The sequence below is a fragment of the Electrophorus electricus genome, chromosome 26 (assembly GCF_013358815.1).
Source record: "Electrophorus electricus isolate fEleEle1 chromosome 26, fEleEle1.pri, whole genome shotgun sequence".
In the NCBI taxonomy this organism is placed as follows: domain Eukaryota; kingdom Metazoa; phylum Chordata; class Actinopteri; order Gymnotiformes; family Gymnotidae; genus Electrophorus; species Electrophorus electricus.
Window position 1 is genome coordinate 463,187 of NC_049560.1, and position 15,077 is coordinate 478,263.

The following is a 15,077-nucleotide window of genomic DNA, read 5'->3' on the forward strand; positions in this document are numbered from 1 at the left end:
GCTTCGCCTTCATGCTTCATATAGCCCAGTGTACAGTACTGTCTTCCACCACTGTCTCTTAGGTGCATTTTAGATGTACTGATATGGTTTTGCATTTAGGATGTATTTTAAAAAGTAGCCTCAACTCCGATGGTTTTATGGGACGTGTGACACATAGCTATACCAGAGGCTACGGACCGTTTTAATGTCATGGGTGTCGAAGTACCCCTTTAAAAAAGAAAGGGGAAATAAGCCGTTGTACGATAACGCAATTGGATGGACTCTTGCTTGTGTGTCCACGTGTATCCGCCAATCATATCGTCCCATACTAGATACCCGAAGCACGGGAATGATAGGGTTTGACTACGTTTCTGTGAGAACTATACGAGGAAAAGAGGATTGTAAGCTAACAAGCTGGCTGGCTTCTTAGTGTTATACCCGGTAATGTCTTTGACAGAAACAGTCCTAGCCGGATTTGTTGAAACTGTTTTGAATCGGCCTCGGAGGATGTATTTAGTATCTAGCTTTGATTCGACAGGTTATTAATATTGTGTGACACTTCAGTCAGGTTAGCTAGCCTAGCTAGCTAGCTGGCTAACTTCTGTCAGTGACAAACGGATGAATGTTTGTGTGGAAGGAAAATGTCTTATCCTTCATCTGCCTTCCGTAAACTAACGTAACGAATAAGAATTTAGCAACGTGCTGTTCCCCGGTGATTATTTACAGGATTTTGAGTATAGCGTTAGATAAAAGGCATGACTAGTTCATTCACTGGGATTATGAATATGTGTTGTCACTATAGATGGCTAGTTATCTTAGCTAAAATAGGTTAGCTAAGTTAGTGTGTACATCATTCGTTGCACGAGATAAAAAGCTGTTGGGTAGTAAATTTAAGTTGGGAAAAATAAATGTTTAGATTGTCTTGGGAATCCCTATTAAGGTTAGTCGGCGTTCTGTTTTGTGCCTACAGCGTTGACATCTGCCAAGCTTTAGAAATGCCTCAGAAAAACAAGTCTACAACTTCTTGTGGAACTATACAAGCATCTGGACCTGATAGCGGTGAACCACCGCCTGAAACCGATGCGAGAGCTTCGTTGGCTTCTGGAGACAGAGCTGAAAGATCAGAGACGGACCTGGGAGACTTGGAAATAATCAAGTCTCCAAGTGATCCAAAGAAATACAGGTGAGGTTGTTCCTATTATTCGTTGCTTCACTTGAATGCTTTGGCAAAGCCATTTTGGACTCTTCGCTGTGAGGCGCTGTCAGCTTCACTTGGGTTAACTAAATCTGTAACTTCCTTTCAGGTACTTTGAGCTCACAAACGGACTTAGAGCACTGCTGATATCAGATCTAAGCCAGGTACACTCTGAGCACAGAGACACAGATGATGAGGATGATGATGATGATGAGGAGGATGGGGATGATGAGGAAGATGAGGAAGAGGAGGAGGAGGAGAGTTCTGAAGAAGACAACTCTGAGCAAGAGGACCTGGACAATGAGGAGGATGCAGACAGCAGTGAGCAAGACGGAGACAGTAAGGACTCGGATTGCTGCACTGGAGTGAGGAAGAAGAAGAAGGGGAGGTCAGAGAAACAGGTGGTGATCTTTCATAGGTCCTCATTTCAGGGTCTTTTTTTTAATGGTCCCTGAACTCTATTAGCCAGTTCAAGCCCAGTGCTGTACTATCACTCCACTGTCCATCTTATTGTTGTCTACCAGGTCCTTCTGGATATTGAGGTCATGTGTTTTGAACTAGAGTTCAGCCTAGAGTCTGCAGAACAAGATCCCGAGGACTTGGTTTATGGAACATGGATCTTGAGGGTGAACTGTTAGTGTTGCTAACCCCATGTGCTGTCTCTCTCCTAGTCTGCTGCTGCTCTTTGCATATGTGTGGGAAGCTTCAGTGATCCAGAGGACCTGCCGGGTCTGGCCCACTTCCTTGAGCACAGTGAGTTGGCTGTTAGTGTCACGCATGGGTATATCCTCCACACATGCAGATTTGATCCTAGAAGAGGTGTTTTCACTGATTGACCAAGTCCCATTGTTGAGACCCGCAGGCGGAAGGGGGGCGGGGGGGGGGTCTCGGCGCATCTGTGCGGTAGCTAGCATTGGGCTGATTGGAATGAATTCTTCCACCATTGACAGTAGGAGGTTTTTTCCAAAGCACTTGTGGTGTGCTAGGCTTGCACATTTCTTATCTTTCCTTTTGATATCAAGCATGGAGCAAGATTCTCTTGACTGAGCAGGAATTCATAGCAGCCAACTTGGATTGAGTGCCATCTTCCTTCAGGCACCAGGGACTCCACCCCTACCAGCCACTCACCCCGCACTCACCCTCCCATCACAGCAATAAGCTAAGGCCTTCACTGTCTGCTGCCTGTCTCACATAGATCTTGGGGGGGAAGCTGTCGGCCCAAGCCAGCCCTCCTCTCTACTGGTCTCACTTCATTCACAAAACCATCCATCTTAGCGCTACCTGCTGTGGTCTCCCTACGCCTGGCAGAGTTGATGAGGTGGCCTCTAGTGGCAGTAGCAGAGCCTGTGACAGAGAGCTCTGTCACCGTGTGTGTGTGTGTGTGTGTGTGTGTGTGTGTGTGTGTGTGTGTGTGTGTGTGTGTGTGTGTGTGTGTGTGTCAGTCAGCCAGCCAGCCAGCCAGCCAGCTTCCCCGTGATCTACATTTTTGGCCTGGGGATGTCAGCTCAACACTTGGAATTCTTGTCTATTGACTTGTGCTAAAATGCATGAACTTTTATCTGACTTTAAATGTGTGTGTGTGTTTCTCCCATTTCTTCTCTATCTCTCTCACTATCTCTCATTATTTCTCTCTCTCTCTCACACACACACACTCTCTCTCTCAGTGGTGTTCATGGGCAGTGAGAAGTACCCAGCTGAGAATGGCTTTGATGCTTTTCTGAAGAAACACGGTGGCAGTGACAATGCTTCCACAGACTGTGAGAGGACCATCTTCCAGTTTGATGTTCAGAGGAAGTACTTCAGAGAGGCACTAGATAGGTGACATGTACATATAAGTAATCTTATTAGACTTATTAAAACTTTGAAAAAGTAAAAGAGAACGTATACGTTCTGAATTTTTTACAGACTCAGTACAGTTATAATTCCTTTGTATGATTTATATAAGTGGACTTTTACATCCTATAATTCATAAAGGTTGTTGTCACAGAATTGTCCTTGAGTACTAATACACCTTAGAATAAAAATCTTCCACTTTGTCAAATTCTCTAAATGTTGTGTAATAAACTGCAGTGAGCTACAACACCACCACAGTACAGGGTTTTAAAGCACATTTATTTGGCATCACTGCAGATTTTATACTGTTGCATTAGTGATCTTTGAACTAGAGCACTAAAGCACACACTGGGTCCATATCATATGTTCTATGTAAAACTTAAGTTAGTCCTAAGGAGTTTGTAGCACATTTATGGTCATTTCCAAATGGGATCTAAACCAAGACTACATTTTTTGCTGGCTCTGTTTAATGTGCCCACAGGTGGGCACAGTTTTTCATCTGTCCTCTGATGATAGAGGACGCCATTGACCGGGAGGTGGAGGCAGTTGACAGTGGTTAGTTGACAGTACTACATGTTAATAATGTCATCATTAAATATGCTGTTATTGTGCTTTCAGTGATCAATATATACTATGTACATGTATTTATTTTTTTGCCCTGCTCTGCAGAATACCAGCTGGCCAAGCCGTCAGACTCTCATCGTAAAGAAATGCTGTTTGGAAGCCTAGCAAAGCCCAAACACCCAATGAGCAAATTTTGCTGGGGTCAGATCACATTCAAAATTTTACATCATGTTCATAAGTGTTTCCCTAATATTTTGTATCTCTTCTCTCTGGATTTTTATCCTGAACATGACTCTCAAGTTTTATGGGATTAAGAATTTCGTAGTTTTAAAGTCACTATCTTGCGCTCAACCTCAAGTGGGTTATTGAAGCAACTGAGTAAGGCATGCTGTCTTTTGTGTGAACTGTTAGGGAACGCCCAGACTCTGAAGCACGAGCCGAAGGAGAAGGGCACAAACACTTATGAGCGTCTGCGGGACTTCTGGAGGAGGCACTACTCTGCCCATTACATGACCCTCACCGTTCAGTCCAGAGGTATCGGAGGGGCTCTGTCCCTGTCAGTTTCCATCATATGCACTGTGAAATTCACTACGCTGACAGTCATATTTTGAGTCATTCTGAGTCATATTTTGAGAGAACCTGCTCCTCTATGTATGACTTTGCACGAGGGAAATTGCTTTGCCATGGTCCAGGAGTCCTTAATCTGACGGTGGCAGTAATGGAATAATACAATGCCCCTTTTCATCCGCTGCGCAGAGACACTGGACACCTTAGAGGAATGGGTGAGGGAGATCTTCACCAAAGTCCCCAACAAGTGAGTCTGGTTTCGGTGTTCAGTGCAGCCTCATTTGCCACCTGGCAGGATTTCCAGCTAACTTTATGCGGCACTGTTTTTTATACCCCCCAGTTTTGAGCCACGTCCTGATTTTTCCAACCTTCAGGACCCCTTTGACACCCCACATTTCTGTAAACTTTACAGAGGTACTGCATGTTTCCTTGCACAAGGTCAGGGTATTGTTTAGCAATATGTGACTATGTGGTCACTGACCACTCAGACATACATTCAGAATTGTTGCAGTTATGACCCTGACACCTTTCTTCACTAACACGGAAAACTTCTGTGTCTTTAAGAGGTCCATGATTTTTTAATTTTGTGATTAAAAGAATACTTGGTGACTGAAAATAAATCAAAGTCAATGTTAACAGTTATCATGACTCATGACTATCATGACTTGTTTGATCGAACCATCCCATGAACCCCCCCCCCCCCCCATCATCTGAGCACAATGTGCTCATGTTTGCTGTTTATGATATTGTGACTCCTTTTTGTAGTGGTTCCTGTGAGAAAGATCCATGCTTTGACCATCAGCTGGGCTTTGCCTCCCCAGGGCAAGTATTACAGGTGAGTGGCAGGAAGTCATGTCACCTCAGTTCAATTGTCCATTTGCATTCGACCTTCTAATGAGTCTCAGCTTGCTGCTGTCAAGTTGACAATGTTCTGCAGCCTGCCTTGGATGCATAGTGTCTTGTTCCTGATTAGAAATGATATAGTTTATATCTGCATTCATATTCATGTACATCTCTTTCTTTTCTAATGTCTTGTTAATTTTACTTTATTGTACTCCTTTGCTTTCTTGTAATGCAGTTCTGAATCTTACACTGTATAACCCGGTATAAATGTAAAATTGTTAAAAGAATGTGTGTGTGTGTGTGTGTGTGTGTGTGTGTGTGTGTGTGTGTGTGTGTGTGTGTGTCATGTGTAATGCAGAGTGAAACCTTTGCACTACATTTCCTGGCTGATTGGTCACGAGGGCACCGGCAGTATACTCTCCATGCTCCGCAAGAAGTGAGTTCAGTTACGCTACTGCCCTTTACCCTCCAGTATGTCCCCAGATGAGGTCGGTCCTGCATGGGGGCTAATGCTCCTTTGGCTTGTGTGCAGGTGTTGGGCTTTGGCCTTGTTTGGAGGGAACAGTGAGACAGGATTTGACCAGAACACCACCTACTCCATCTTTTCCATCTCCATCACCCTGACAGACGAGGGCTACCAGAACTTCTACCAAGTAAGAGAATCCTCACACTGATTCTCTGTTGAGAAATGTACTACCCTTTTGTCCAAGTCATGGTACAGGACAGAGGAGCTAGAGCGACCACTGACAAGTTTAGTTGAGGAATGTAAATGTGACGTATGTCCTAAATATGGGAAGGGAATTTGGAAGATGATTTTGTGGGGTTCTAAGGACGCAGTGATGAACGTGGCAGGAAAGCAGACGAGAAGTACTTTAGTCACATGATTAGTGGAATGCATTTATTAAGGCCACATCACCAGAGGGACGATGAATGATTACTTGTGAACAGAAAGAGGAGAGCAAAATGGGAACAGTTTCGGAAAATTTAGAGAAGCTGAGATTCACCTGCCAAGAGTTGTGTGCAAAGGATGGCAGTCATGTAAAATTTTTGTATGGAGCAACTTACGATGTCCTTCCAACTGGCCAAAATCTTGCACTGTAGGTATGTGGGAGGGTTGGGAAGCTTATTTTATCAGCACATGAGGTTAGTTTGTCACAGGGACAATATACATGGAGACATAATGAGGTGCTGAGTTCATTAGCCTGTTTATTCAATAATAAGCTTCCCAGAGTTCACTGAGACAGGATGTGGTGTGGTATGGAGAAATGAATCAAATAGTGCATTTTATAGAGTTAACAGTTCCATTTGATGATGCAGTGGCTGAAGCTTTTCGAGAAGAAGTAACTGAAATGTGCAGACTTGGTGGCTGAGGTAAGAGAACACATATGAGACCAGCAGAGACAGGTGCTATGGACTCTGTAGCTAGGTCTGCCAGAACCTTGTGGGATATGGTTTGAGTCTGTAAGCTAAGGGTAGCTGTGAAGGAATTATCTGTGTCAAGGGCTAGTCAGTGGTTGTGGATGAAGGAGAGCCTCTGCTAGTTGGTAAAATGCATTATAAAATGGAATGTCTGAGGTGTTTAGTGTCTCAGGTACATGGAAGACCAGGTGAGTGGATTGTTGTCAAGTCAATGCCATGTCTAGAATGGTAAAATCCATATGAAACTGGTGCCACTGAGTATGCATTAACTGATTATGCATTAGCTGGTACAGCCTTAGTCACCGGGGAGTCTGGTAGGTTTTGGTTTTTAGTTAGGAAGTGATTGGTTGCGTGGGGGTGGCACATCAGGTGGCAAACTGATGAAACTGGGCACACATTAATGGTGCCAGTGGTCCTGGGTACGGCCTTCCTCGCCAGGGAGGCCAGTGTGGGTTCACATATGAAGATGTTTTGTATGCGGTTGGTTTTAAAGAGTGCTTGAAAGGTGGTGGGTTCGGGGTGTCAGACCTCACAGACCTCACTGTTGAGCCTTCTGGAAGTGCCGTGGGCTTCGTTCAATCAAACCCAGAGAAGTGCTTTCCTGGTGACCCCAGTGAAGAGCTTTGGTTGTTATTTCTATTATGGAGTGGGTTGGCACAGCGTATCTGACAAATTATCTTGTGTATAGTTAGTTTATTGTTTATTTTTAACCAGCTTGTTATAATGAAGTTAACTTTTTCTTTCATGTAGGTGATCCATTTGGTATTTCAGTATCTGAAGATGCTTCAGAAATTTGGCCCTCAGCAGAGGTTTGATCAAACACAGACACCAAACTGATAATGTGTGTGTGTGCACGCGTGCGTGCGTTACATTGACATCATTTTGTGTGTCTCAGGATTTATGAAGAAATACAGAAGATCGAAGCGAATGAGTTCCATTATCAAGAACAAGTAAGTTCACCTCACTCTGACATGAAGGACAGTGATGGACATGATGGAAGTTGTTTTATTTTTTTCATTATTGTTTTGTAGTTTGTTGTTTGTTTTTGTTTGTTTTTTACTTTAACTTTTCTGTATTATTATTGTGTCTTTTGACAGACTGATCCAATTGAGTTTGTAGAGAACATTTGTGAGAATATGCAGCTTTTCCCAAAAGAAGACTTCCTGTGTGGAGACCAGCTCATGTTCGAATATAACCCAGAGGTACACTACCAGCCACAATATGATACCTATAATATAATCCAGAAGTGCACTACCAGCCACAATATGATACCTATAATATAACCCAGAGGTACACTACCAGCCACAATATGATACCTATAATATAACCCAGAAGTGCACTACCAGCCACAATATTATACCTATAATATAACCCAGAAGTGCACTACCAGCCACAATATTATACCTATAATATAACCCAGAAGTGCACTACCAGCCACAATATGATACCTATAATATAACCCAGAAGTGCACTACCAGCCACAATATGATACCTATAATATAACCCAGAAGTGCACTACCAGCCACAATATGATACCTATAATATAACCCAGAAGTGCACTACCAGCCACAATATGATACCTATAATATAACCCAGAAGTGCACTACCAGCCACAATATGATACCTATAATATAACCCAGAGGTGCACTACCAGCCACAATATGATACCTATAATATAACCCAGAGGTGCGCTACCAGCCACAATATGATACCTATAATATAACCCAGAGGTGCACTACCAGCCACAATATGATACCTATAATATAACCCAGAGGTGCACTGCCAGCCACAATATGATACCTATAATATAACCCAGAGGTGCACTACCAGCCACAATATGATACCTATAATAGAACCCAGAGGTGCACTACCAGCCACAATATGATACCTATAATAGAACCCAGAGGTACACTACCAGCCACAATATTATGCCTATAACATAACCCAGAGGTGCACTACCAGCCACAATATGATGCCTATAACATAACCCAGAGGTGCACTACCAGCCACAATATGATGCCTATAACAGAACCCAGAGGTACACTACCAGCCACAATATGATGCCTATAACAGAACCCAGAGGTGCACTACCAGCCACAATATGATGCCTATAACATAACCCAGAGGTGCACTACCAGCCACAATATGATGCCTATAACATAACCCAGAGGTGCACTACCAGCCACAATATGATGCCTATAACATAACCCAGAGGTGCACTACCAGCCACAATATGATGCCTATAACATAACCCAGAGGTGCACTACCAGCCACAATATGATGCCTATAACATAACCCAGAGGTGCACTACCAGCCACAATATGATGCCTATAACATAACCCAGAGGTGCACTACCAGCCACAATATGATGCCTATAACATAACCCAGAGGTGCACTACCAGCCACAATATGATGCCTATAACAGAACCCAGAGGTGCACTACCAGCCACAATATGATGCCTATAACAGAACCCAGAGGTTATATTACCACTACCAGCCAAAATCAGACAACTGAAATTACAGTCGCAATAGACATTGAAATGAAGTAAAGGTCAGTGGAAATAAACGCCTTTGCCTGTGCGTGCGTGCAGGTGATTTCTCGCGCCTTGGCTCTGCTGACTCCAGAGAGGGCCAATCTGCTGCTGCTGTCCCCGGAGCACGAGGGTCTCTGCTCTTTAAAGGAGAAGTGGTTTGGTACCCAGTACAGTGTGGAAGGTGGGAATCCAGTCCAGTTTTATGCAGAATGACACCACATGATTCACACCATCCCTGCCAGGCAAACACGCTTGTTCAGATCTGGGAGAATGTACCTGCTTGGACAAGAAGGACAACTGTGTTTCCTTGGTGTTGGTGATTTCATGTATAGGAATAGCTCCATGCATCATGCAGTGTTGCTCTCATATAAAAAAAAAAAATTAAGATTCATTTATATATAGAAAAGCAACTTGGACAAAATGACATTTTGCCACAAGGTTCCTTTGTAAACTGACATGGTAGCATGTCAGAAATATTCTTTCCAAAAATCCCCAGCTGTGTCTTTTTTTTAAATGTGACTTGTAAATAGTTTGTCTAAGCTTTGTTGGAAGCCATCATGTGCTGGCATCTGGGGGGGTTAATTTTATTCTTTTTATTAAAGTAGATTTTTAGCCCCTTCTACAACCATACAGCATGTGAATTCATACCATGCTGTGCTTTCTAAATGTTGGAACACCCACAACATGTTGCAATTATTTAGTGTCAGCGGGGCCTTACATTCGTGTGTGTGTGTGTGTGTGTGTGTGTGTGTGTGTGTGTTATACTTTGGCCTTTACAGATGTGGCTGGGGAATGGGGTGAGCAGTGGGCTGGAGATTTCCCCCTGAACCCAGAACTTCACCTCCCTGCAGAGAACAAGTTCATAGGTTAGCCTGCTAACTCGGTCTCTCTTTAGTCTGGGTGTGGGTGTGGGTGTGGGTGTGCGCTGGGCACCAATTTTTTGCATTTGTGTGTCGTCTTGTAGCCACAGATTTCACCCTGAAAACATCAGACTGTCCTGACACTGAGTTCCCTGTCAAAATTATTGACAACAGCAGAGGGCGACTGTGGTTCAAAAAGGACAAGAAGTTCAAAATACCAAAAGGTGTGTGCCTAAGCACGCATGTGTTCAGGCGTGTGTGCGCGTGTGCGCGTGTGTGCGTGTGTGTGTGTGTGCGTGCGTGCGCGCGCGTGCGTGTGTGCGTGCGTGTGCGTGCGCGCGTGTGTATTTGTGCGCGTGTGTATGTGTGCGTGTGTATGTGTGCGCGTGTGTGTGCGTGTGTATGTGTGCGTGTGTGTGCGCGTGCATGAGCACACGTGTTCAAAGAGAAGCTGATTGAGAGACACAAACGGGACCCTTTTTCTCAAATAGCACCACAGTTAACATTTCTTTTACATGCGCGAGAGTGTGTTCAGTGTGATGTTCAGTCCACCGTTTTAACAATGAGCTGCCTGCGGGGGGGGAACCAGCCCAGATGACTGCATGTTTCTCCTCATTCCTCCCTCCAGCGTACATCCGCTTCAACTTGCTCACGCCCCTTATCCAGGAGTCTCCGGAAAAGTGAGTGACCATTTACTTTCCTGTACCCTCCACCACACTGAGCAAAATACACATCAGGATCTCCATGTCCCACCTGTTTTCTCCTGTTCACCTGACTTTGCCTCTGCAGCCTGGTGCTGTTTGACATCTTCGTCAACATCCTGGCCCATAACCTGGCCGAGCCGGCCTATGACGCAGATGTGGCGCAGCTGGAGTACAAGCTGATGCCCGGCGACCACGGCCTGGTTGTACGGCTCAAGGGCTTCAACCACAAATTGCCCGTAAGTATAGAAGAGCATCAGGGCAACATGAATTATGTTACTGTATTCAGAAATACATGGCAAACAACCTGTTTCACCTGTCGGAAAGCTTTTGAATAGGTCTAAATGGCTTTAAATAGCTTTATGTGAATTAGTCATTAGATTTAACCACTCTGATTCAAGATTCCCTTCTACTGCCCATTTTGTGACTCGCAATAAAATAAAATCAGTTTTATATCTTCACACACAGAGTGTTCATTTCAAAACTTTTTTTCTTTATAGTTTAGCGCCTTATGTTTAACATTTTACTCTTATATTTCATTTTTATTTTTGTTTGTTTTTTACTTTGCGACCCTCCAGTTGCTGCTGGAGCTGATCGTGGACTACCTCGCTGACTTCACCACCACTCCGGACGTGTTCAGCATGTTTACTGAGCAGCTCAAGAAGACGTACTTCAACATCCTCATCAAGCCAGAGAGGCTGGGAAAGTCCGTCTGCTTTAGAGATCCATCAGACCACGTGTGCTCAGTCCTGCTCCAGACATATGCCATAGTGTTTAGTTCCAACCTCAATGTCATGTGCCTGCATCTAATGCTGACATGCTCCTGACTGGCTTAAACAGATCTGTTATATTTAAGATGAGACATAAATTTATAAGGCAGAAGATGTCAGAAGGGGGGCTGATCACTCCTGGTTGCTGTAATCTGGATCAAAAGCTTCTCTGTTTGTCCCTGGTTGAGAATGTTGTTAAAGCTGATGCCTGATTGGCTGGCCTCTCTTCTGTCACAGAGACGTGCGTCTACAGATACTGGAACACTCTCGCTGGTCAGTCATCCAGAAGTACCAGGCCGTCGTAAAGAACCTCACCGTGGACGATCTCATGCTGTTTGTTGCCAAATTCAAGGCAGAGATGTTTGTGGAAGGTCTAGTGCAGGGGAACTTCACTAGTGCTGTGAGTCTCCTCTAATGTTAGGTCGGTATCTCCGTGCAGGAGAGGCTGATTTAAGAGAAGTCTCCTCCTGATTTGGGACAGTCTTACTCATAAGAGTGCTTTATGAAATATTGGCCCTGTGATTATTTATGGTAAGTAGTTATGTACTTATGGGAAGAACATTCCTAATTGCAGTGATGCTTCTGCACCTCTAGGAATCCAAGGAGTTCCTGCAGTACTTCATTAAGTAAGTGTTGCATTATTATCTTTTATTACTCCCTTGCTCGTTTTTTTCCTCAGTATCAAGGCCAGCGGTTCCCTCATTCCTGGTTCAACTCCATGCACTGTACGCTTTGGTGTCTCCCTTGCCCTAAAACACCTCATCTGACCCGCTGAGCCACTATCCAGCTTCTCACGAGTCACCAGCGAGCCCTTTATGAGCCAGTGTGAATCTGTTTATGAGCCTCAGTTGTGTTCAGGCAGGGTAAATGCAAACACGTTGAATGCCACTGACCAAAACCATACATCCCCACCACTGCACAACAGTGTACTGGCTGCTCCCCATTGCTGGCCACGTTTTGGATGTTCCAGTCTCATTGTTTGATCAGTGCTGTGTCTTGTAGGAGGCTCCAGTTCCAGCCTCTCCCTGCTGAGCCTCCTGTCCTGTTCCGGGTGGTGGAGCTACCTCAGAAGCATCACCTGTGTAAGGTGCAGTCCCTCAACAAAGGCGACGCCAATTCTGAGGTCACCGTTTATTATCAGGTATTTACCACTTTCTGACCAAATACCCAGTCCGGGAAGCTAGTGGCCCTGTGACGTTTATTATGACATACTGTCCCGAGCTGATTGGTTCTGGGCTCGGGTACTTGTTGATGTTTTTCTCCCTTTTTCCAGTCAGGACTTAAGAACCTCCGAGAACACACACTGATGGAGCTGCTGGTGGTAAGAGCTTATAACCACAGTTCTTTTGTATGACCACATGGGCAACCGAGATTGTATCACTGATGTGTGCGTGTTGTTCTTCTGTTGGTTAGATGCACATGGAGGAACCCTGCTTTGATTTCCTGAGGACTAAAGAAACTTTAGGGTCAACTGAGATTTGCTTATTCACAACAGTCACTTCTCTAACAGTTCAGGTGTCCTTGAGTGGCTGCTTGTGATGAAAGAGGATGCGTGTTCTTTCTATCCTGTCTCACAGGTATCAGGTCTACCCCACCTGCAGAAACACCTCCGGTGTCCTTGGCTTCTCCATTACGGTTGAGACTCAGGCAACCAAGTTCAGGCAAGTTCTTAGCTCCCCTTTATAGAAGGGGCTTCAGTGTCAGCCGCTGCTCTGCTTTAAATACTTGGCAGTGCATCAGTGAATAAAGCATGAAACAGTGCAAATCAGCAATTCTGCACTATTCTACGTGGACTTCAGTTTTTATTAGGTTATTAATAACATTTTCAGATCACATTGTGGAAACAAAACCCAACAGTAAAGGTGTCTCTTGATGGTCAAATATGATACCAGTTTGTATCACGTGTGTCCAACATCATCTCTCTCTCTCTCTCTCGCAGCACGGACTTTGTGGAGACCAAGATCGAAGAGTTCTTGGTGAACTTTGGAGAGAAGCTGAGTAACCTCTCGGCTGAGGCCTTCCAGACGCAGGTCACTGCTCTGATCAAGCTGAAGGAGTGTGAGGACACACACCTTGGTGAGGAGGTTGACAGGAACTGGTTCGAGGTGGTCACAGAGCAGTACCTGTTCAATCGCCTCAATAAAGAGGTGAGAGAATTCACATCATCCACTCTCTACTGCTTTATTTTACATGGGGTCACTTCTCAAGTTCACTCAAATGATTCATGCAGTGATTCAAACATATTAGTACAGATAACAGCTAGAGTGTGCTTCAGGGAAATCCCATGAGAGTACCCTCAGATGAGATCATGGACTTGTTGGTTGTTCTTGTTGACAGATTGAAGCTCTGAAGCAGATGACCAAAGCAGAGCTGGTCTCTTGGTTCATGGAGCACAGAGGCGCACAGAACCGGAAGCTCAGCATACACGTAGGGGCTAGGCAGATATCAGCAGATATCTGAACAGAGGGGATATTACAGTATTGTCATCTCTGAACACCAGTGCTGACATACAGGAGTGTCATTTATACCACTGCTTATTTAGTCTAGGAAGTCTTAACATTTCTTGCTTGTAAGTCTTAAATCTTTGCTCTGCATCTAAACCCAGTGCCTGTGTGTGTTGCCAGGCTTGAATGTATATGGAAATGTATACTGTGAGCTGCTGTGCAAACCAACGCAAGTGCTAAAGTTGCTGGGTCTAATTGCATGGCTCTCTCCAACTCCAGGTGGCAGGCTTTGGTGAAGTGGAGAAAGGGCTTCACGGAGACAGCCAGACCTGCGCTGACCCAGCGGGGAACACCGGAGACGCCAGGTCATCCTCCTACGGAGAAGTGTCCAAGCTCACCTTCCTGCCAGCCTCGGTCGCCCTGGCTGGGGCCACGGCGATCACGGACATCCGTGCATTCACCTCTTCTCTCACGCTCTACCCCTACCACAAAATCCTGGCCTAGACCAGAACTCCAGGCTCGGTGGCACAGCGCACAGTCAGGAAAGATCTCAGGAATACCTGCTCTGGTGTACTTGCTTGAAGGACTACCTCATGTTTGAAGAACTGTGCAACGAACTTTTTTTAAGTTCTCTAAAGATAATAAACATTAATGAATTCGGATGACAGTTCATATCAGTACCCACATATGGAAAAGGAATGAGGAAGACTTACTGACACCTTTAAACGTTTATTATAGGATTTGGTGTCAGAATGTTAAATACATTACCATAGAAATTAAACATCAGGCTATAAAATCTAAAAGTATATATATCAATATTAACTGAGCAAAAGAATGACAGTGTTAATGGACACTAGTATTGAAGGGTGAGTTGTTGCTATCAGCAGAATGTTTTAACTTGGGTTCTGTGCACTGAGCGAGAAAAGTAATTAAAAATGACCGCTGTAGGGCATCAGTCATCCAGGACGTCACTGTCCTGATATGGGCAGAGGGTCTTAACTTCTGCTTCGACTGCTGTAGTGACGCATGTTTTAATCATGTTTATTAATCAAATGTGCATATTTAATAAATTGGACTAGAGTACTAACTGTATTCTTGTGTGATGGACATGCTCCTTATTTTCATAAAGTGCTTTGTGTTTGTGCGTGGTGTTTATTTTATTGTATTTTTGATTTGGCTATAAAGCCAAACAAATGTTTAGGGAGACAAACATTTGCCCGACGCGGTGCACGGCTGCTCTGCTGGCCAAGGCATCGTGTGACGCGCTGAATGATGAAGTTCTCATTAATCATGTAAAGGTTTTTCAGGCAGCGTACGCAGTGTAATGTTGATAAAAGAAGGTAGACGGTAAAGTTGTTGGTTTACTGG

At 44.4% G+C, this 15,077-nt stretch overlaps 1 protein-coding gene across 1 annotated transcript; it reads left to right on the forward strand.

Moving 5' to 3' along the window:
• The first annotated feature begins 342 nt into the window (after window positions 1-342).
• On the forward strand, window positions 343-14,801 carry nrd1b (nardilysin b (N-arginine dibasic convertase)). Its single transcript, XM_035523317.1, has 31 exons — window positions 343-420; window positions 950-1,162; window positions 1,284-1,575; window positions 1,846-1,927; window positions 2,839-2,992; window positions 3,489-3,562; window positions 3,677-3,772; window positions 3,983-4,105; window positions 4,328-4,385; window positions 4,479-4,552; window positions 4,904-4,973; window positions 5,340-5,417; window positions 5,514-5,634; window positions 7,151-7,209; window positions 7,296-7,350; window positions 7,498-7,602; window positions 8,992-9,115; window positions 9,714-9,800; window positions 9,899-10,018; window positions 10,423-10,474; window positions 10,584-10,734; window positions 11,074-11,201; window positions 11,503-11,665; window positions 11,860-11,891; window positions 12,268-12,406; window positions 12,539-12,586; window positions 12,679-12,731; window positions 12,843-12,926; window positions 13,205-13,412; window positions 13,603-13,692; window positions 13,989-14,801. Exons 2-31 carry the CDS (start codon window positions 975-977, stop codon window positions 14,211-14,213), a joined length of 3,333 nt encoding a protein of 1,110 aa, XP_035379210.1. The 5' UTR covers window positions 343-420; window positions 950-974; the 3' UTR covers window positions 14,214-14,801.
• The last annotated feature ends 276 nt before the right edge of the window (window positions 14,802-15,077 follow it).

What these genes read in the sequence shown, in the direction of transcription:
- nrd1b (XM_035523317.1), top strand. Translation starts at nt 975, where the DNA reads ATGCCTCAGAAAAACAAGTCTACAACTTCTTGTGGAACTATACAAGCA. An exon ending in AAGCCAGAGAGGCTGGGAAA is followed by an intron (nt 11,202 to 11,502) that starts GTCCGTCTGCTT and finishes CTTCTGTCACAG; the next exon opens with AGACGTGCGTCTACAGATAC. An exon ending in TCAATCGCCTCAATAAAGAG is followed by an intron (nt 13,413 to 13,602) that starts GTGAGAGAATTC and finishes TCTTGTTGACAG; the next exon opens with ATTGAAGCTCTGAAGCAGAT.